Source organism: Manis javanica, chromosome 10, assembly GCF_040802235.1.
Source record: "Manis javanica isolate MJ-LG chromosome 10, MJ_LKY, whole genome shotgun sequence".
Classification (NCBI taxonomy): Eukaryota; Metazoa; Chordata; class Mammalia; order Pholidota; family Manidae; genus Manis; species Manis javanica.
The window spans coordinates 31,874,063-31,895,279 of NC_133165.1; the positions used below are offsets into that span (position 1 = coordinate 31,874,063).

General features: G+C 41.2%; 1 protein-coding gene and 1 long non-coding RNA gene across 2 annotated transcripts; both read right to left on the reverse strand.

Moving 5' to 3' along the window:
- Window positions 1-2,101: 2,101 nt before the first annotated feature.
- Window positions 2,102-21,180, reverse strand: KDELR2 (KDEL endoplasmic reticulum protein retention receptor 2). The gene is made up of 5 exons (XM_017677068.3): window positions 20,953-21,180; window positions 9,607-9,707; window positions 6,629-6,787; window positions 5,305-5,557; window positions 2,102-4,136 (listed from the first exon to the last, which is right to left on the reverse strand). Exons 1-5 carry the CDS (start codon window positions 21,041-21,043, stop codon window positions 4,102-4,104), a joined length of 639 nt encoding a protein of 212 aa, XP_017532557.1. The 5' UTR covers window positions 21,044-21,180; the 3' UTR covers window positions 2,102-4,101.
- LOC140844036 (uncharacterized) lies at window positions 17,682-20,946 on the reverse strand. The gene is made up of 2 exons (XR_012122162.1): window positions 19,691-20,946; window positions 17,682-19,087 (listed from the first exon to the last, which is right to left on the reverse strand). It is a non-coding gene; the product is annotated as an uncharacterized lncRNA (long non-coding RNA).
- Window positions 21,181-21,217: the final 37 nt, after the last annotated feature.

A 21,217-nucleotide genomic window follows, 5' to 3' on the forward strand; every position in this document is an offset into this window, starting at 1 on the left:
GTCCCCGCTACGACAACCTTAGTGCGGTACGAGTAACTGCTGGGCCGTCAGAGCCTATCTAATTTAGGATCTGGAAAGGCTGCACTTTGTGCATAACTTTAACCCCCTGAAGAGGCCTTCTGGCCACCTTATCTAAAATGGCAAACCCATCGGCTCCCATTGTTTCACCCTGCTTTAGTTTTCTTCCCAGCACTTAATCACTTCCTGACATCGTAAATTTGCGTGAGCCTAGGCACCTTGACCTTCTTGTTCACTGCTATGCACATAATATAGCACATTATAGGCACTTATTAAATACTTAATGAATAAACAAAATAATTAAATGTAAAGATTTTCCAAATCTTAAATTCATTCAGAGGTCTTCTAAAGAGCAGGGCAAAAAGTAATCACTGAAATTGTACTGATGATTATGAAAATGATACAGGGAATTGTAAATAGAGCAGCTAGGACGTTTTCATAGTAAAGAGAACCATTCATCCATTCATAAAATAAATATTGAGCACTTGGTGTGGCTACCAGTGACTTAAAATCACAAAGGTTGGAGAAGACTTCCTGAAGAAGACAATGAGATCTGGAGGAAGAATAGGAATTAAGGTGAAAAAGGGTGATTCAGAAGCTAGGTTTTGCCTGTGATCACACATATTCTTAAATACACTAATTCTCTTTTCAAAACAGGATTTGTAAGACTTAGCAATAAGATAATGAGCCTACATAAACTTTTGTTAGTAAAGAAGATACTGTGAACTTGATAATACAAATAGTAACCTACAAAATGATATAATTTCAAAGAGGTAGTATACATTTCATTTTTAAAGTAAATGTATTCTGTACAATTCTATTCTTGGCAACTATATTCTATCATTTCCACATAACATTCCATTGGTTGACTTAAACCTTTTTTAAAACATTCCATTACCTGGGTATCTCATACAAAGCATATTCATTCCCTTATTTTAAACACAGACTTTCAATATCCTATTAAAAATAGCTATTTCTATTCTGTTCTGGTAAGTCAAGTGTAGTGTAGTGTGTGCCTAAAGACTCTCACCTTTAAAGTGTCCCACATGAAACTCAGGTTTCTGGAGTATTCTCTAAGAGTATCCTTGTCATTGCTTTAAAGGATTAGTGCCATATTATGCTACAACTTGCTTTTAAATTGCAGATATAAGAGGGAGTTGTTTCAGAACTGGACCCCAAGGCCCCTACACAAGACTCCACACTACAAAGGCTAACCCATAGTAGGGGGGCGCCTACAGCATGTACTGGGTGGTGTGCAGGTTTCTTGGAAATTCCACATTCAGCCACTAGAGGGCAGCGCACACAGAAAAAACCCACATGGAGTTCAACCACCCATCATCAGACCTCACTAGGGTGGTTTTGGAAGGTACTTAGAGTCAATTTTTATGGATGATGCTTTGCTCTCCCAACAAGGGCAAAAGTGACCAATGTCATCAACAGCCAAAGAGACTCCTGCTAGGATTGGTTCCCAGCTGGCTTTTGAGGCAGCTGTCCTAAGCCAAAGAAAGGGAGGAGGAATGGGGGTCCCTGAGGCGCTGGGCACTCAATGTGCACGAAGCTGTGTTGCAAGCTTCACACCTCACAGAAATCCTGGCAGGGATCTCTGCGTGGAACTGAAGGAACGAGGCTAATGTTAAATCCAGGGTCACAAAGCAGAGTGTGGGGAGCCAAGACTCAGCAGACAGCAGACCCCAAAGTTTGTTTTTTACTTGGGATTCCCACAAACCCTTGATGATTTGTTGAAACAGTCTTTACTTCATCTTTCCAAGTTGTCCCATTTAGTGGCATCTTTGGAAAGGCTGGGTGGATCCTCTCCCAAGGCCTTGACCTTTTCCAAAAACAACAAAATTTTTTTCTTGCCATCTGTTTCTCTACCTTACTTTTCTCTTGATCAGACTGTGAGGAAGCAGGAAATGTTTGTTCTAACACTGTGATTGAACTGGATAGGGAATGGACTGTAGCCAACAGTCAGTCAGCAACTTTTCAAAGTTATCATTTAGCAGGCGAATTTTTATTTTGCTTTATTTCTCCTCATGCTTACATTAAAAAAAAATTCACACAAATAAAACAGCTCAAAAAAATATTAATTACCTGATAACCTTTATTCAGGAAGTGAAAGGAACTCTGAAACAGTGCTTCATAAGGCGCATCATACAAGGTCTTTGTTTCCAGCATGTGCGAAGACACTGCTCCAGTACCGCAATCCCACTCAGGCACCCTATTCATTAAGATGTCATCCTAGTTGGCCGCAAAATGGTTAACATCTTAACCAATTTTATTTTTTCATGGGCAGAATGACTAAAAAGGCATTGATACTTCACACATCAGGTGGCATGCTGGTCCAAGATCCTTGTTCTATGCATTGTGCTCTCCAATAAATGGTCCCCACTTGTATTTGATGTACATGCACAAAAAGAGTTGTGAGCCCCTCACCTTACCCCACCCCAAGTGCGGGCAGCAAGAAGTCTGCTCTACTTATGATGGGATTTCCCACCCTTCCTCCACACTCTCATAATGTTTCAAGGAGGGTAAAACAGAAACCAAAGGCAAGACTAGGATGCTGGAAAGAAAGATACTCTGATACACAAAAGCAAAAACATGAGGCAAGGGGGGGGGGAAGCAAAATGAGAGAGAAAGATAGGATTTTAAACTATGCAGTTACACTGCCAATTTAGAAAGATGTTAAGACACATTAGATAAAAGTAAAACCCATCCAGCTCCCTTCCTCCACAAGATATTTCAATGTAGAAAGCAGAAATACCACATCCTCCTTGTAGTAAGCACTGTTAGTATTCAACACTTTAACATTTATGGTGCATCACATAAAAGTCATGCTTTTGCATAAATCAAAAAAAATGCAGCAAATGAATATAATGGCAAAATCAGAAGGAAAAATTCCAATTCCCCCACAAAATACAGGCAGTTTTAGATTATTAAGTGGACAACAAATGTTTGCAGCCCTACATAGAGCTTTTGTTGCCAACTGACAACAAAAAACCATCCTGACATAGGATGTTTCAAAAGCCTGACTCATTAAAAAAAGTTTACTCTGTACTTAATGTTTATTTAGGATGGCAAAACAAGATAAATCATGCAAGAGATCAATAAAAACAGAACCAAAACAACCCAAAAAACAAAAAATGTGAGAGTATAAGAATGGCAATTGGTGGTGCTGCCAATTAAAAAAAAAAGGAAACCATTTTACCACCCAAAAGTGGTATGAAAATGTTTGAATCTGAGCATGGGCAATCTTCTGAAATTGTAAATTAAAGTGATAGGTAACCACTGTGCTCCTTCCTCAGAGTTGAGTCCCAGATCCAACATAATAATTAATCTTCCTCACATCTCATACTCAGATAGCAAGTAGCCCAGAGCCCCTTCAACACCCTTGGGACGTCTCAAACTGACGCTTCTTAGCAGGGGAGGAGGGCAGGCACCTTTGGTGACTCTTAAATGAGACTCCATCTACATTCAGAATCTTAACATTTTGGTAATGAAACCTTAAGACTTGCAAGTCATCCTTACCAGCCTTAAATGTAGTGTTGTGATGCCTGAAGGGTTTCCATATCAGGTGGGAAGTAATTTGAACAGACAGACCAAACTAAACATAGTGTCTCAGATTTCAAACAAATATAACTCATCTTTTGGCAAAAAATAAATATAGTGGAATGCAAGTTTGATAGATGGAAGAATATATAATCTACCAACTGTCAAGGAGTACAATTTCATTGCAGACACAAAGAATCAACAATTTCAAAGAATTAAAAAAAAAGTTTGCACTTATTCCTCACAAAAACTTCACTTTTGGAACTACCCCAATTGAAGCTACATACTGAATTTATTAATACAGCATTAAGTTTCTTTATGTAAAAAAATCTTTGTACATAGTAATAAAAAAAGATAAGGCAAGATGCATTAAACAGAAACCTTCCGGTTCTTTTCCTCTGGGTTCTTACAGAGCCACGATGACGATCTGCAACAAAAGAGTGAAGTTTCTGATGTTCCATATCAAGCATCTTGTGCCTTTGCTGTGGTAAGAATTCTGTCCAAGCACCCTGAGGGACAGATGCTGGTCTTTGACACTTACGCTGGCAGGCTGAGCTTCTTTCCCTTGAGTACTAGAATTTTGAAGAGAGGAAGAGAGAACAAAAGGTTACTGATAATAACAAGCGTAATAGTTTCCTTCTTCCCCTTCCTAGAGGTTTGTCACACTCGAGATACTACATAGTAAGGAATAAGGAAATAATAAGCTTTTGGCAGCTAATGGTCATTTGATTTTGGTGTCAATAAATAAAGCCCTCTAAACTATGAAAATGTCATATCCATTATCTTGCAATTTTCTTCATGTACCTGTATGCCACAGCAATGGTATTTAAGAAATAAAAATTTGATTGAAATTGTTGCTAAATTCATAGCAGTCTTTTTGTTATGACTTTCCTAATTAACATATATTAAAATATAACTGTTCTTATGTACAAAGATCTGTAGATGATAAATGAGGTAGGATACATAAGTCTTCATACCTGGCAATTCTATCATTGGGAATTTTACTATATAGCACAGGTTCTTAGCCTGTGGTCTGTGGCTAGTATTTAGGGGCTCTTGAGTCCCCTAAAACTATGTGCATAAATTTATTTGCATATGTCTAAATATACATATTTTTGTCTAAGCAAGGACTATACATTTCATCTGATTTTTGCAAAGTTCACATGTCCTACATTCACATAAATGCAAAAATATATATATATAAGAATGCCAGTTTAAGCACTGGATTTTAATGGCAGTCAGTCAGTAACAGCCTTGAATACCCAAGAATAGGAGGCTAAGCAAATTATGGTAATATATATAATGAAATACTCTAAGGCTATTGAAAATTATGTAAAGTTTTATTTACTGAGATGAAAAAATGTGAAGTGGGAAAACAAGCAGATCATAGAATAGCATGTATAGTTTAAATCATGCATCTAGACACATAGAGAAATATCTGGAATTACATTTACTGAAACATTAACAAAGATTATCTCTGAGTGGTAGGATTTCAGGTGATTGTTTTCAGAATTATTAGCTCTAACTGAATTTTTTACAGTGAAAACATGCCATTGTAGATAAACAATAAAGCTGCACTAAAAGAAAAAACACTGAAAACTCTGATCCAGAATTTTATTTTTCTCTGAAACCAGCCCTACTTTGTGAGCTGCTGCCAGATTAGAAGTGTGTGGGGCCAGGGAGCTCCTAAAAGAACACATGGCTGTAGGAACAAAGCAGGCAGGATGCAGCCCAACACACCTTTTGTGATGTACAGGTAGAAGAAGTCGCAGTATAGAATGGTCTGGACAACGCCGGCCACCACAGCAATGAGGTCAAAAAAGCCCTCAAAATAGAAGCGCCAGACCCAGTTGACAAGGTACAAAGCCCGGTAGAGGCCCAGGAAGAACAGGTAGTGGGTGGTGATGGTCTCTGCCTCTCCCGTCTTACTGATCATGAAGAGCTGAGGGAGGATGGCCACTGATTCAAGGTAGATGGAGAAGGTCCACAAGATCTGTAAGAGAAACCACGAGCTGCAGTCATCGTCCACTGCTGACCGTGAGTTCACAGGAAATGCTCTTGCTTTTCCCTATCTCAGCACAAAAAGAGTGGGAAGTCTGGGCATCTGAACTCAAGACAGAGTAGCTGAGCAAGCTAGGAAATCCACACCTAAGAGGTATGGACACTTCCAGTGACAAGCTGGGTGACCTGGACACCTTTGCCCTTTTGAATCTTCATTACCTCATCCCTCCAACATGTCATTCTTTCCTATGCAGTTTGCTGTGAAACTACATATATGGTGTTTCTCCTGGGTAAGCCTGTTCTACTCCAATCTAGGGTCCCCAATCAACCCTGCTTTCTGCCAGGGTGGCACTGATGACTGGGTTCTTCACTCCTTCCATGCTGTCTCTTCACCAACAGGTCTTCTTTCCAGACCATGTATGTCAATATTGTTCTCCTCCTTCAGGCTTTTCTGGTGTGGTTAAATCAAAGGGCAAGACACTGGAGTTGTAATTGGGCAAACTCTCTGCCCAACATGGCACTGTCTCAAGCTGATAGCAGGAGTACTTGCAAGCAGTCCCAGAGTGTTTTAGAACTCTGATGTTCCCAGCACCATCAGACAACCAACAGCAGCACAGTAACTTATCAACTCCAGGTCACTGAGGGGAGAACGAGGCCCTCAGGAGCAGGTCATGTACTGCACAGTGCCAGGGGCACTGTACAGACCACTTTCCTAAAGATGAGCAGTGGGGTAGCACGGCTTAAAGGATTCACAGATGCAGCATCAGTGTGTGCCACCAAACATGAAAGGAAACAAAAGTTGTGTCAGAGTGGGGAGAAGGTAATGTTCTTCAAGGACTTGGACCGGCAGGGCACTGTGCTGGGTGCTGTAGAAGCCAAGTTTATGTTCTAGAGGTGAGTCAGGCAGTGACGAGTCAGTAGACACTCAGATACCTGGGGGCTTACTCCTGGCCATGATTTATTACTTGGACCAAATAGTGTATGCTGTACCAGGAACTTGCCAAACGGAAAAACAACCAAACAGAACAACTAAACATGACCACTAAATAACCTCTTAACTAACCTCAAGAGGAGAGAAATCATGATTGACGAGAAATGAGAGGCCTCCTACAGGGACCACCAGAAATTCCACTCGGAAGGTATCATGATTTCCATCATAGGTTGCCTTAAATTTCATGTAGATCAGGTACACCGTGGCATAGGAACAGGCAATGTAGATGAGCTAAAAAGAAAAGAAAAAAACACCAAGTTATTGATGCTGTACAATTGTTCCAACTCCCTTGGCTTTTCTGTATCACCTATATATTCAGAAAGGCAAGATTTATTTCCTTAGCCTTTAAAAAAATTTAAATATACTAAAATTAACTTTTTAGGGCACAGAGTTCTGTGAGTCCTATAACCAGCACCATAATCAAGACACAGAACAGTCCTATTATCCCCTCAAATTCCCTTGTACTGCCCCTTTGTAGTCAAGCTTTCCCTCTAGGCCTCACCTCCCGCAATAACTGATCTGGTCTTGTTCCCTGCAGTCTTTGCGTTTTCTAGAATGCTATATACATGGAATCATACAGTATGTTGCTGTTAAGACTGGCTTCTTTCAATTAAGCATAATGCATTTGAATCCAACCACATCTTCTCACGTATTAACAACTGGTTCAGTCTTAATGCTGAAAGCAGTGGCCCACTGTGAGTGTACCACAGGCTGTTCATTCACTCACCAGTTAAAGGACAGGTGTGTGTTTCCAGTGTGGAGGATGATGGATAAAGCTGCTGTGAACATTTGTGTACACACTTTTGTGTGAAGACAACTTTTTCCTTCTCTTGGGTAAATACGTAGAAGTGGGATTGCTGAATTATATGTCATAAGTGTAAATTTCTAAGAAACTGCCAAAGAATGTATTTTTAAACTCATTTTAAGTTATTAGATAGCACCTTAAGAAAAAAATGAATGCAAAAGTCAATGCACTTCAAACCAATGCACCTTCTTCTAGCAGAACAGTATTATTTAGCAAGTACTTTTGTAAAGATGAGATAAACAGTAACTCACGATGAACTTCACAATGACAGGCTTTTACCTAAATTGTGTTACTTTAGCACTGAACATTCAGGTTGGGGTGTCAGCTGTACCACCTGGTACTTCTCCCTAGGTACACCACCTTGAGAAATTTATTTAGGAAAACATTTGGGCAAATGACTTAATAGGAAAACAACAACAACCATTAAACCCTCATGTTTTTTAAAACAAAACAAAGGCACTGAACTATTCCTGGCACCTTGTCATGAAATTGTATTTGCAAATAAACAGTGTACAGGATACTAAAACTGTTACACCTATACATCAAAGAACTACCAGGAAAAAAAATCAAGGAAGATGAGTATCTTATACTGTTAAAGAGTTCTCTACACACAGAAATATACATGTACCCGCATATGAATAAAGTAACATAATCTACACGTATAAGCAAAACACACACACATATATTCAGAGTCCCCTCCAGCAGAACATCCAGTCAAGGCACACAGCGGCTGGGGGTTCCTTCCTGGCACCCAGGCTACAGCCAGGTGAGATGATGTCCATAAGGGCTTTAGCAGCCACTGGGGAAAGCAGCTACTCTTCTCCTCTCACCAGTGTTTGGCACTGAAGCAAAAAGCTATGAACACATAAAACTCAGCTCTCACTCATCTGATTTTTAAGACACACTTGGAAACTAAAACCAAGAAAAGATTCTTGTGAAAGCCAGGTATCCTGAGGGGGAGGGAAGAGGATTCTTGCCCATATACTTCTAACACCTGCAGTTTTACTTTGCTTGGATAATAAGCAGGCACCTTGCCGTGCTGATTGTGAGGCCTCCATCACTTAGTAATGAAGAATAGAACAATCACAGGCCAGCTCTAATTTTCTTTCTTGTAAAGACCACAGACTCAAATATTGCTTTGTCAGCTTTGACCTGTGCTTATAAAATGCTTTTGAACACCAAGTGTTGGGGAGTCGTTTTAAATACCACACCCATAGGCTTCAGCTTAAACATTACTTCCATGGGTGTGCCCATAACCAAATGCCTCCAGCAGTCCCGGCACAAAGGTGCTCAGTAAGCATTTGCAGGAATGACTGAATGAAAGGAATCAGACTCCTATGGCACATTCTGAGAGCCCCTCTACCTTCCCGTCACAGCATCGCTCATCAACTGCAGTCTGACTCAGTACTGGGATCGACGGCCTACTCCCCCACTAGATGAGGAGACTTCCACTTGGTCTCTGTCCTGTTTGCAGTGCTAGCGAACTGCTGACCTGTGGGTGTTCAGTAAGTGTGAGTTCAATAACTGTGAAAGAACTGAGGCCTCTCCAAGTATGGAGTGTGGAATGCCAGTGGTGTATAAGACACTAGGTGGCACACAGTTTATATTTTAATTTGAATATATTGTTGCAATGTGAATCAGAAATAACATAAGGACACCAAAGGTGCCACAGATGCTAATGCTTAAGACATGTTAAAAGGTCTAAGGTTATTTAAACATGGCAAAATTACCTTTATGATGGCACACGTGGCGGAAGTTTAAGAAACACGGGCTTAGTGGGGAAAAAAAGAAAAGAAACAAGCCTACGCACAGCCCAACTCAGCAGCAAGCAGGGCCCTGCTGGGAGGAGCCCCGGCTTTCATTCCTTATTCTGAACCTCACGCCAGGCTTCCCAGGGAGTCTATCATTCCCACTGCTTGAAAACTTAATAGTTACCCCTCTTTCTTATAGGGTTTTCAAGAGATTTAGAAGTCCATCATACTCCAGGAAACTGAAGACTTAAAAATCTCTGTGAAAGGCACTTTAATTACACAGATCCTGCTTTGAAAAAGAAAACATATGCTTAATGATAACTTTATTCCCAGTTACACGTAATACAAGGTGTTCTAAAAATGCTTAAGTCAAGAACAACATAGTCAGACATTCCTCTTGAAGGTGTTTGAGTACACAGCTGACATAAATGTAATAGTTTCCATGGGTCTGTACATTATGGATATCACACAAGCCATTGGGTGCTATGCCATACCTTCATAGATGTATTGTATAATGAAATAAATGAAGTAAAAAGATCCAGGTAACGAGTTGTGAAGACCAGTGCAAAGAGTAGCTGGCTTTTTCCAGAAATACCTAAAGAAACAAAAGGTAAGTATTAGAAAGGCCTCAAAGAACTTTATACTCCTGTAGCGAACACTGCAGGGAGGGTAGATACGCAAAGTGGGACACCAGGGATCAATGGCTGACGTCTGGGTTGACTTTGAATAAATGAGAGCAGTTTTAGGTTTTCTTTCCCTTAACATTCTTGAACATGTTCCTTTGTGGGGAGGGGTCCTAATAACTTTTCTGTCCTACTAGGATGGATGACTATGGGAAAGTAACTTAATTATGCCAGCGCCCATATACCAGGATGTGTATTGTTCAAATGAACACAGTAGTTCTTAAAATATCACTTTACATAGGAATAAATTTATTTCAATAATCCTGCTGTTACTTAGTGTTGTGACTTGCCTGTTAACTTTAGCATCTTTCTTTCCATTTTAAAACAGTATCTTGTGGTGATGAATCTTTTAAGGATGGAGCTGGAGTCTAATCTGATTAAGGAGATGAGGTACCAAATGAGGAACACTGCTTCAGGTAAGAGTTTGAGCAGTAACACCCATCCCACCCTCCCTGAATAGAGGCATGGCCTCCCAAGATGACTTACTTTGTGTGGGCAACATTTACTTTGACATGCTAAGATTTTAAAAAATTTCACCTCCTAGATGACCATACAACAAACCTCAAATACTTGCATAAAAGTGTACCAAGATGCTATGGCAACAAGAGGGTGGGAACCTGCTACTAAGGCCAGTCCTCAAAAGCAGCACTCTTTCATTTTCAACATCTCAAAATTGTTTCCACGTCCAACCACCACCCACCTCCAGAGCACTGTTGTGGCACACAGAGACTCAGCTGTGGAAGTCTCGAGGGTCACATAGCACATGCACTCAGCTTTTCTGACATCTGTATTTGGCCAAATATTTATGTGACATAGGACATGAATTATGGGTTTCCAATGAAGATCAAGTGTATTCACTGAAGAAACTTAATCTAGTAGATGTCAGAACCTGCCCACCCTCACCTACAGGGCAAGCATCAGACACTTAAGTATTAGAAAAGCATGCGTTTAGGAGAAATGTCACTGCACCAAATTATCAGCAATACTCCTAGAGAATGTGAAAATTACCTTATTTTTAAAACAATGCTTTGGTTTGTTGAAACTAAAAGCCTGTATATGAGAATGTTGTATGTATAAGTAACTGCAGCTCCAGCCCATTCACAAAAACACCTAAATAGAAACTGAAGAAAAAGTTGGCTCTTTTCTTAATAACCAATTTCAGGAGTCAAAGGTGGAGATACAGACAGTAATTCTGTTCCTGCTAATCTTTTCCACACTAAAGGGGAACTTTTTTCTGATCAGTGCTCCAAAGGAGAAATAATGTGGTTAATATGGAGAACATGGGAGAAGATAAGACAGGGAAAAGGAGAGCAGGTAATTCCTATCTAGTATTTGCTGAAGCCTTGAGATAAAAGTTCCAGTTCAGTTCCTGTATGATTTTATTTCTAATAAAAAATTATAGAATACATGAGCCAATTTTTTTTCATTTTTTAAATTTTGTTATCATTAATCTACAATTACATGAAGAACATTATGTTCACTAGGCTTCCCCCTTCACCAAGTCCCCCCCACCACACCCCATTAAAGTCATTGTCCATCAGTGTAGTAAGATGCTATAGAATCACTACTTGTCTTCACTGTGTTGCACAGCCCTCCCCATGCCAGCCCACTATATTACACATGCTAATCGTAATGCCCCCTTTCTTTTTCCCCACCCTTATCCCTCCCTTCCCATCCATCCTCCCTAGTCCCTTTCCCTTTGGTAACTGTTAGTCCATTCTTGGGTTCTGTTCCTTCAGTTTTTCTTTGTTCTTATACTCCACATAGGAGTGAAATCATTTGGTACTTGTCTTTCTCTGCCTGGCTTATTTCACTGAGCATAATACCCTCTAGCTCCATCCATGTTGTTACAAATGGTAGGATTTGTTTTCTTCTTATGGCTGAATAATATTCCATTGCATATATGTACCACATCTTCTTTATCCATTCATCTACTGATGGACACTTAGGTTGCTTCCATTTCTTGGCTACTGTCAATAGTGCTGCAATAAACATAGGGGTGCATCTGTCTTTTTCAAACTGGACTGCTGCATTCTTAGGGTAAATTCCTAGAAGTGGAATTCCTGGGTCAAATGGTATGTCTATTTTGAGCTTTTCGAGGAACCTCCATACTGCTTTCCACAATGGTTGAACTAATTTACATTCCCACCAGCAGTGTAGGAGGGTTCCCCTTTCTCCACAACCTCGCCAACATTTGTTATTGTTTGTCTTTTGGATGGTGGCAATCTTTACTGGTGTGAGGTGATACCTTATTGTGGTTTTTATTTGCATTTCTCTGATGACTAGTGATGTGGACAATCTTTTCATGTGTCTGTTGGCCATCTGAATTTCTTTGGAGAAGTGTCTGTTCAGCTCCTCTGCCCATTTTTTAATTGGATTATTTGCTTTTTGTTTGTTGAGGTGTGTGAGCTCTTTATGTATTTTGGATGTCTACCCTTTATCGGATCTGTCATTTATGAATATATTCTCCCATACTGTAGGGTACCTTTTTGTTCTATTGATCGTGTCCTTTGCCATACAGAAGCTTTTCAGCTTGATATAGTCCCACCTGTTCATTTTTGCTTTTGTTTCTCTTGCCCGGGGAGATATGTTCATGAAGAAGTCGCTCAAGTTTATGTCCAAGAGATTTTTCCTGTTTTTTTCTAAGAGTTTTATGGTTTTATGACTTACATTCAGGTCTTTGATCCATTTTGAATTTCCTTTTGTGTATGGGGTTAGACAGTGATCCAGTTTCATTCTCTTACATGTAGCTGTCCAGTTTTGCCAGCACCATCTGTTGAAGAGACGGTCATTTCCCCATTGTATGTCCATGGCTCCTTTATCGTATACTAATTGACCATATATGTTTGGGGTCTATTCTGTTCCACTGGTCTGTGGCTGTTCTTGTGCCAGTACCAAACTGTCTTCATTACTGTGGCTTTGTAGTACAGCTAGAAGTTGGGAAGCGAGATCCCCCCCCCCCACTTTATTCTTCCTTCTCAGGATTGCTTTGGCTATTTGGGGTCTTTGGTGTTTCCATATGAATTTTTGAACTATTTGTTCCAGTTCGTTGAAGAATGTTGTTGGTAATTTGATAGGGATTGCATCAAATCTGTATATTGCTTAGGGCAGGATGGCCATTTTGACGATATTAATTCTTCCTAGCCAAGAGCATGGGATGAGTTTCCATTTGTTAGTGGAGTGTCTTATAATTTCTCTTAAGAGTATCTTATAATTTTCAGGGTATAGGTCTTTCACTTCCTTGGTTAGGTTTATTCCTAGGTATTTTATTCTTTTTGATGCCATTGTGAATGGAGTTGTTTTCCTGATTTCTCTTTCTATTGGTTCATTTTTAGTGTAGAGGAAAGCCACAGATTTCTGTGTGTTAATTTTGTATCCTGCAACTTTGCTGTATTCTGATATCAGTTCTAGTAGTTTTGGAGTGGAGTCTTTAGGGTTTTTTATGCACAATATCATGTCATCTGCAAATAGTGACAGTTTAACTTCTTCTTCACCAATTGGATTGGTTGTATTTCTTTGTTTTGTCTAATTGCCGTGGCTAGGACCTCCATTACTATGTTGAATAACAGTGGGGAGAGTGGGCATCCCTGTCTTGTTCCCGACCACAGAAGAAAAGCTTTCAGCTTTTCGCTGTTCAGTATGATGTTGGCTGTGGGCTTACCATATATGGCCTTTTTATGTTGAGGTACTTGCCCTGTATACCCATTTTGCCGAGAATTTTTATCATGAATGGATGTTAAATTTTGTCGAATGCTTTTTCAGCATCTATGGAGATGATCATGTGGTTTTTGTCCTTCTTCTTGTTGATGTGGTGGATGATGTTGATGGATTTCGAGTGTTGTACCATCCTTGCATCCCTGGGATGAATCCCACTTGGTCATGGTGTATGATCCTTTTGATGTATTTTTGAATTCGGTTTGCTAATATTTTGTTGAGTATTTTTGCATCTACGTTCATTGTATGAGCAAATTTTTGTTGTGAAGGGTTTATCTACCGGAACTTTGGAAGTCAAGTAGATTTGAATTTTGTCCTCATTTTTAGCATTCCTACACTTAAACTCAGGAACGCTATAGCTTTCACTTCTCCCCTTTGAGCCTCGACTCACCTGTCACTTCCTCTGAGAAGTCAGCTCCAAAAATACCCCCCCGCGGTGCTACTCACTGATTCAGCAAACACAAAATGGAAGCCACTCCCCCCAGCTGCTGCCCTAGCTCCTATTACAGTACTTATGAAATACACTCTGACTATCCGGTTGCTTGTCTCTCCTTCCCCCCAGTGCCCCACCAGACACCGGGATCTCTGAAGGACGGGTTGTGCCTTATTTCATTTTCTATTTTCTGTGCTGAGCACTGGGCCTGACACATAGCAAACCTAAGGAAGTATCTGCTGAATGAATGAACAAAAGAAAATGGAATTCATTTTATTTTCATGACATGGGTTAAATTTTGTGGTATTTTGGAACAGCATTTCCAAAGAGTTTCTAAGTCACACAACTATAATGAAACAGGCAATGTGTTCTCACTCTGTGCTAATTTACTGCCAGCCCCCCAGGGTGGAAAAGCTCCCTGATCAGAGCATGGGGTTGAGGAGAGAAGGCACCTGTGACCTGCAGTTTGTCCCATGGTACAGAATCCATCAGGAACTGTCATGTTGAGAATCTAGGTATGCTTTTACAGTTCTACCCTGTTCTTCCTGGCCTGGGATCTTGACTAGCAAGTAACAGCTTTTTTCCTTTAAAAGAGAAAAACTGTCCTGTCTTCACAGGAAGACAGGCATTCCAGCTGAAGACCGAGGGGGCAGGGGCAGGAACTTCCTCCCAGGGGAAGTACCTGCTACAAAGCCAGAGGGGCTCCCTTCTGTTTTGAGACCAAAGCATGCAAAGGCTATTGGGTAATAAGCTCTCAAGAATACTTACTCTAAATGTTTCTGGAACAGCGTCTGCAATAGCCAATGCACCAAATCCCCACATTAAGGAGTCTAACTTGTTAAAGGGAAATTGATCATTAAATTTAGCATCATACCTGCCTTTTCCCATTAGGCCAAGTTTAATAAAAGTTCACAACTATACACTCCAGTGCATGTTACTTTATTTAAATTATGCTACAGGTTAAAAGTTGCTTTTCTTATATTTCCACTGGTTTACAGAAGAGCCCTCAACTAAACAGAAAATCTTCCCATGAATTATTTTTGTCCTGATCAACTGCTGAGATGGAACCAAGCACCGTATGTCAGACCATCAGGAGAGTGTGTACCACAGCACCCGGCAAGTGTCCTGGGCACTGTGCTCCAACCCACGGCCTCAAAGGATCTGGATACCTAAAGGCCATTCTTTCCCTGGAACCAGCAGCCTAACAGTTGGGAACTGACTCGTAACACAGCTCCTGTAATGTGGATAAAGGGAGGCTTTGGAGCTAAAGGGTCTGGGTTCAAGGTCAGCTCCTGCATGCACAGGGAAAGCCTCAGCCCATTCCATACTTGGCCCCCCTAACCTCTGCATCTGTCAAATGGGGACAGATCATGCCAACTTTGTGGGACTGTTGGACAGAGAATGCTTTAAATTATACCCAACACATTGCAAATGCTTAATAAATGACAGTGCTTTCAATGTACTTTTACCAGTTTTTCTTGTTTTCAAAGAAATCCACGCTATTTCATTAAAAATTCCAACTGGGCTAAAATACATGGATAAAAAGCAAATCGCCTCCTACCACCATGTAGGTGCAACTTTCCAGCCTTTTTAAAAGCCTCTTTCTGTATGTGTACTTGTATCTGCACTCATATACATGCTTGTCCCTCAAAATAGAGTTATACAATTGTTTGCTTTTTAGCTTGGTATCTCAGATTTACCCTCCCTGATGAATATCTTTAGTTCATTCTTGTTAATCGCGGCACAGCATTCCATAGTGTGAACATACAAGCATTCGTGCAACCAAACTGTTAATGAACATTTGGGCTGTTTATAATTTTTGTTCTTATAAATACTGCACAAATATCTTTGTATCTATAAACAGTGTTTTGTATTTATTTAGATACAACAAACATGTTTTTACCTATATGTAGTTTGTGAACAAGTAACACAATTGTGCTATGACAATTTCTGTAGTTCATACCCTCTAGAATTGCTGGGATAAAATATACAAACACTTTTAAATTCTGATATATTGTCAAACTTACCCTAGAAAGGCTGTGCCAATTTTCATATTCACGAACACCAGATGAGAATGCCCTTTTCACAGCCTTGCCTACACACATATAGATGTTGGAAACCTCTTAGTTTTTCCTACTCAGTAGGCAAATGATGGTAGCATTGCTGTTTTAATATATAAGTTCTTAACCTCCAGTAAGGAAAAGCATTCTTTCATGCTTAACTGGCCTTCTGTTATTCTTCTGTGAACTCTCTACTCTGCCCATTTTTCTAAAGGTTTTTAAAATTTGTATAAGTATTTTATTACAGATATTAACCTTTTGTCACTTAGATATATTGCAGATTATTTCTCTCAGTTTACTGTCTTTTAACTTTGATGATACTCTGAATAAATAAGTTAATGTGGGGAAATGTATGTTCTTGATTCCTCAGCAGCCTGCCTGGTCCTATCCAGAACCATGCTATGAACATACATTCAGGTCACCTTCTGTGTCTGTCAGTGAAGTTTTATACTTTCCTTCATGGAGGTCTTATACACTCCTTGCTGGGAAGTCAGGGGAGGCTGCCCTAGTGCCCTTTTTGCCACTTCACACCCCTAAGCTTTACTGCCTATATGGTTTGGTTTGATACTATTTAAATTTTTTATGTGTCTTATTATTTCAACTAAATTGCAGCTTTTTTTGAAAGCAGAAACTTTAATAACTACAAGTTACTGCTCTGAATTGTGTCCCCAGTGCCTTGCACAGAGTGGGTGTGCATATTGACCAATAAATGTTTCAGATAATAATTACTTGAAAGACTGGCACTTAAAAGAGCAGAGGTGACAGCTGCTACTAACAGGGAGCTGGGGATGTGATGCAAAAGCTTCTTGAAGTACTCAATGACAACAATAAAGGATGAGGTGTCTTCCATTTTCTTCAAAAACATAAACTGTGCAACTGTGAGAAATGTAGGGACACTGTATGTTCCTGTCATGTTTAGTAGGATGAGAAGTCTACAGCCTATGTAACAGCAGTTACCAGCAATCTAAGCAACAGGTGGAGGCGAGAAGGGGAGAGACTAGAAAGGTGGTTGGGAGTCATAGATCTCAAAAGGACTTCACTGGTAATTTAAGCACAATAGATACAGTACTATTAATAACTATCAACCTACAGGAAAATATAGATAGGAAGTTCTTCATCCATGAACCAAGACTTGTTCTCCTGAGGCTATCCAGGTCACTGTTTAGGACAAGAATAAAGTGATAACTTGAGCACAGTGTGGATTCAGTTGCAACAACAGTGCAGGAATGTGAGGAACTCACACTTCATTTGGGCACCCCTCTGTAGGGACACTGGCAGACACAAACACAGGAGAATGCTAGTGCAAACAGAATGAAACCAAGAGCAACACTCTTGCCCCCACTTTCAAATAGGTCCTTGAAAGTGGTTCTCAAATTAGATGGTCAGGAAAACAGAATCTCCAACTTCCTTGCTAGACTGTCTCATCCCCTACCCTAAGGGAAAAAAGCTCCATGGTTCTGTAGCTGGAGGCATATTAAAACAGGTGCCAAAATCCTAAAATGAACCCTAATACTAGTATTTTCAAAGTGAGAAACAGAACCTAAATGTACATGTCTCCTATTCCAGTTATTTGAGAAACTCATATCAAGTTCTTGGTCTTTCAAAAGTCTCTAAACAACTTTTTTTTTTTGCAAGACAGAATCCCATCTTTTTTTTTTTTTGAGAGGGCATCTCTCATATTTATTGATCAAATGGGTTAACAACAATAAAATTCTGTATAGGGGACTCAATGCATCAATCACAGGCCTATATCTCAACAGTCCCCAATCTTCTGAAGCATAACAAACAAGTTCTTACATGGTGAACAAGGTCTTACATAGTGAATAAGTTCTTACATGGTGAACAGTGCAAGGGCAGTCATATCACAGAAACTTTGTTTTGATCATGCATCATGAACTATAAACAATCAAGTCAGATATGATTATCCATTTGATTTTTATACTTGATTTATATGTGAATCCCACATTTCTCCTTTATTATTATTATTATTTTTTAATAAAATGCTGAAGTGGTAGGTAGATGCAAGATAAAGGTAGAAAACATAATTTAGTGCTGTAAGAGGGCAAATGTAGATGATCAGGTCTGTGCCTATAGACTAAGTATTAATCCAAGCTAGACAAGGGCAACAAAACATCCACGGATGCAGAAGATTTCTCTCAAAACAGGGGGGGTGGTGAGGTTCTAAGCCTCCCCTCTGTTGGTCCCCAATTTCTCTACTGATGGCCACCCCCCTGCGACTGTGCCTGTCTTAGGTTGTTCCTCCCTTGAGGAATCTTACCCGTCTCTGGCTAACCAGTCATCTTCCGGAGCCATACAGGGAAATGTAAAGTTGGTAAGTGAGAGAGAAGCAATATTCTTTGAAAAGGTTAGCTTTTTACTTCTTTGCAGATTTATGCCCTGTGGCCTCTATGCCCAGTATTTGTCTTGAGGTATCTTTACCACTTGGAAGAATTATGATACTCAGTAATTTTCGATATGAGGCACTAATTGTACTAAAGGGTTGTAATTAGGAAGGAAAAAGAAAAGCTATAGAGGTAGCAGACGGAAGAAAACATGGGAAGATTGATTATTTCTTTGACATATCTTCTTGTAGAGTAACATAAGCATGTATAGGTTTTAAATCTAAACAACTTTTATAATTTAGGATGGAAAAACAAAGCAACTAGTCAAATTCAGCATTTAATTCTGAATAAATGATCTTGGTGATTTTGATTTTTAAAAGGGTAGGAAATCTCATGGATAAGAACAAGTTCCTAAGTTTGACAATGTGGTTATAATGCCCTATAGCAGGCTAACTGTAGAAATATTTGGCGAACACATACCAACTTAACTTACTTATTTATCTTATTATTTTGGCTGAAGTATTTTATGTTTTTCTAAATGCTCCTAAATCTCCCAAACGGAAATAGTGAATATTAAAAAACAAACAAAATAACAACCTTCTTACTTTCTCATTACGCAAGGTTCCCTTAAGAATTCTATGTCGAGTTGCACTCGCTTCTCCCCCAAAACCCTGGGGGGATGTAGATACATATTTAGGAGACAGCATGATCCAACACTTAATGACTTGGCAGAGAAGGCGATTCTGAGAAACACAGGTGGATAAAAGGCACAAACTTTCAGTTATAAAATAAGTAAGTCCTGGGGATGTAATGTACAGCATGGTGACTATAGCTAACAATGCTATATTGTATATTTGAAAGTATATAAGTAAGAGACTAGACCTTAAAAGTTCTCATCACAAGAAAAAAAAAGTAGCTACATGAGGGTATGGATGTTAACTAAACATACTGTGGTAACCATTTCTTAAGAAAATAACACTTTCTGAGTGCCACAAAAAATGACCTAATTTCTGCTTAAATGCTCAAACCAAATTACTTAGGCCAAAATAGATACTCAAAATCCTTAATTGTGATTTAGATAGCCTGCATTTCAATCCTGGCTCTACCACTAATTTCCTCACCCTCCTTAAACTCAGTTCCCTCCTCCACACAATATGAACAAGAGCACCCACCTCATAAGGTTTTAAGGACTACATGGGGTAAGCCATATAGGAAACTCAGCTCACTATCTAGTACACAGCAAGTGCTTAAATGTGTACTACAAGCTATCACAATTACTGCAGTTTGCTATCATTAGAAATCATATAACAGAACCTCTCAGAACTATGCACAAATTGAGAGATCACCTTCAAGCCAGACACAGGGGTTTCAGTATGTGGACTTCGTAACATCCATTTTGATTGCTCAAAGGTCTCTTTTGTTTTTGCTTACTTCCTGGACCTCGGGTATGTTCCAGGGACATAGGTGAGGCCAAAAGGCAGCAAAGAGGTGGTGATACTTTAGATGTGGAAACTTTGGAAATCAATCAGGTAAGTGGAATCTTTGCCATCCAGGTCCTTTAGGGCTCCCATCTTTTACCCGCCTCTGCAAAAATTAATGAGGAACTTGAACTCATCAAAGTTATTTCACTGAGGCTATGGCTCCAAAAGTAAGTTTAAGGCACACACTACATTTAAGAAATCACTAAAAAAATAGGCCATTCTTAAGATTTCAAGGTTCGTGAAATGTAAAACTCCACAGCTATCATCTGGGAAAGATTTATCTCCCAGCAATGCGTCCATGACATGTGTACCCACGAGGAGCGAGCCGCCAAATCACTGGTGACGTGGAGTGCGGAATCACAGGAGACTGCATGAGACCTCGGTGGTCCCCGGCGCCGCAGGTTAAAGAGAACCCATTATTAGATGGAGGCTCTCGGAAGTCTGACAAACTAGTTCCTTTTCCAGAGCAGCACTGATTACCCCGAAGAAATTCACTTGGGAGACCTGCCCACACTATCCGGAGGCAGGCGTGATCCTGGCCCCGAGAGCTGGAGGTGAAGCCCAGAACTCTCGGGACAAGCCCGACCCGACACTCTGACCTAAAGGTCGGTCCTCTTAGTTGCAGGGTGGGGAGCGAGGTGACCTCCCCGCAGCCGCCCCACCTCTCAGGCGGGCCTGGCTGCCACGTCAGGCCCAGGCGGCCGCGGTCCTACCCATCCTCCTCCCTCCGTCTCACGTATTCGCGGGCTCACCACACCTCCGGGCTCCCGGACCAGGCGCGCGGACACGCGCCCATCAAAGCCGAGGGCGAGAGCGCGCCTGCCGGATCCCCTGGCAAACTTTCCCCAGGACAAGGACCCGAGCAGTCCGGTTGGCGCCTCGTCCGCCCCGACGCTCCAGTTCGCCAGCAGACGAGTGCTAGCGGGGCCCAGCGGCGCCCCGCCCCGGCCCGAGCGCCCACCCGAGGTCCCGCAGGCGGCCCGCGGGTCTGACCACCCGCCTAGACAGCCGAGGGGGTGTGTCGGGCCGGCGCAAGCCCGCGGGCCGCGGGGCGGCCGAGGTCGCGGGGCCCTCGGGGCGAGCGGGCCTCACGCCCGCGCCTCTCACGAGCCTCTCCCGCCGCTCACCCGCGCAGGATCGCGTCTTCCAGATCTTCAGCAGCAGGATGACAATGGCCGCCAGGTGGGACAGGTCCCCGGTCAGCCGGAAGATGTTCATGGTGGCGGCGGTCGGCGCGGCAGTCCCGTGGCTCAGCGGCTCAGGAGGCGGCGGCGGCCCCTGAGAGGAAGCGGCGAAGATGGCGAGAAGCGGGCGCTACGTGGCCAGGGACGTGGCCGAACTGCCGGAGCGCGCGCGCGCGGGGCAGCCTGGGAGAGCGGACCACTAGGCCCC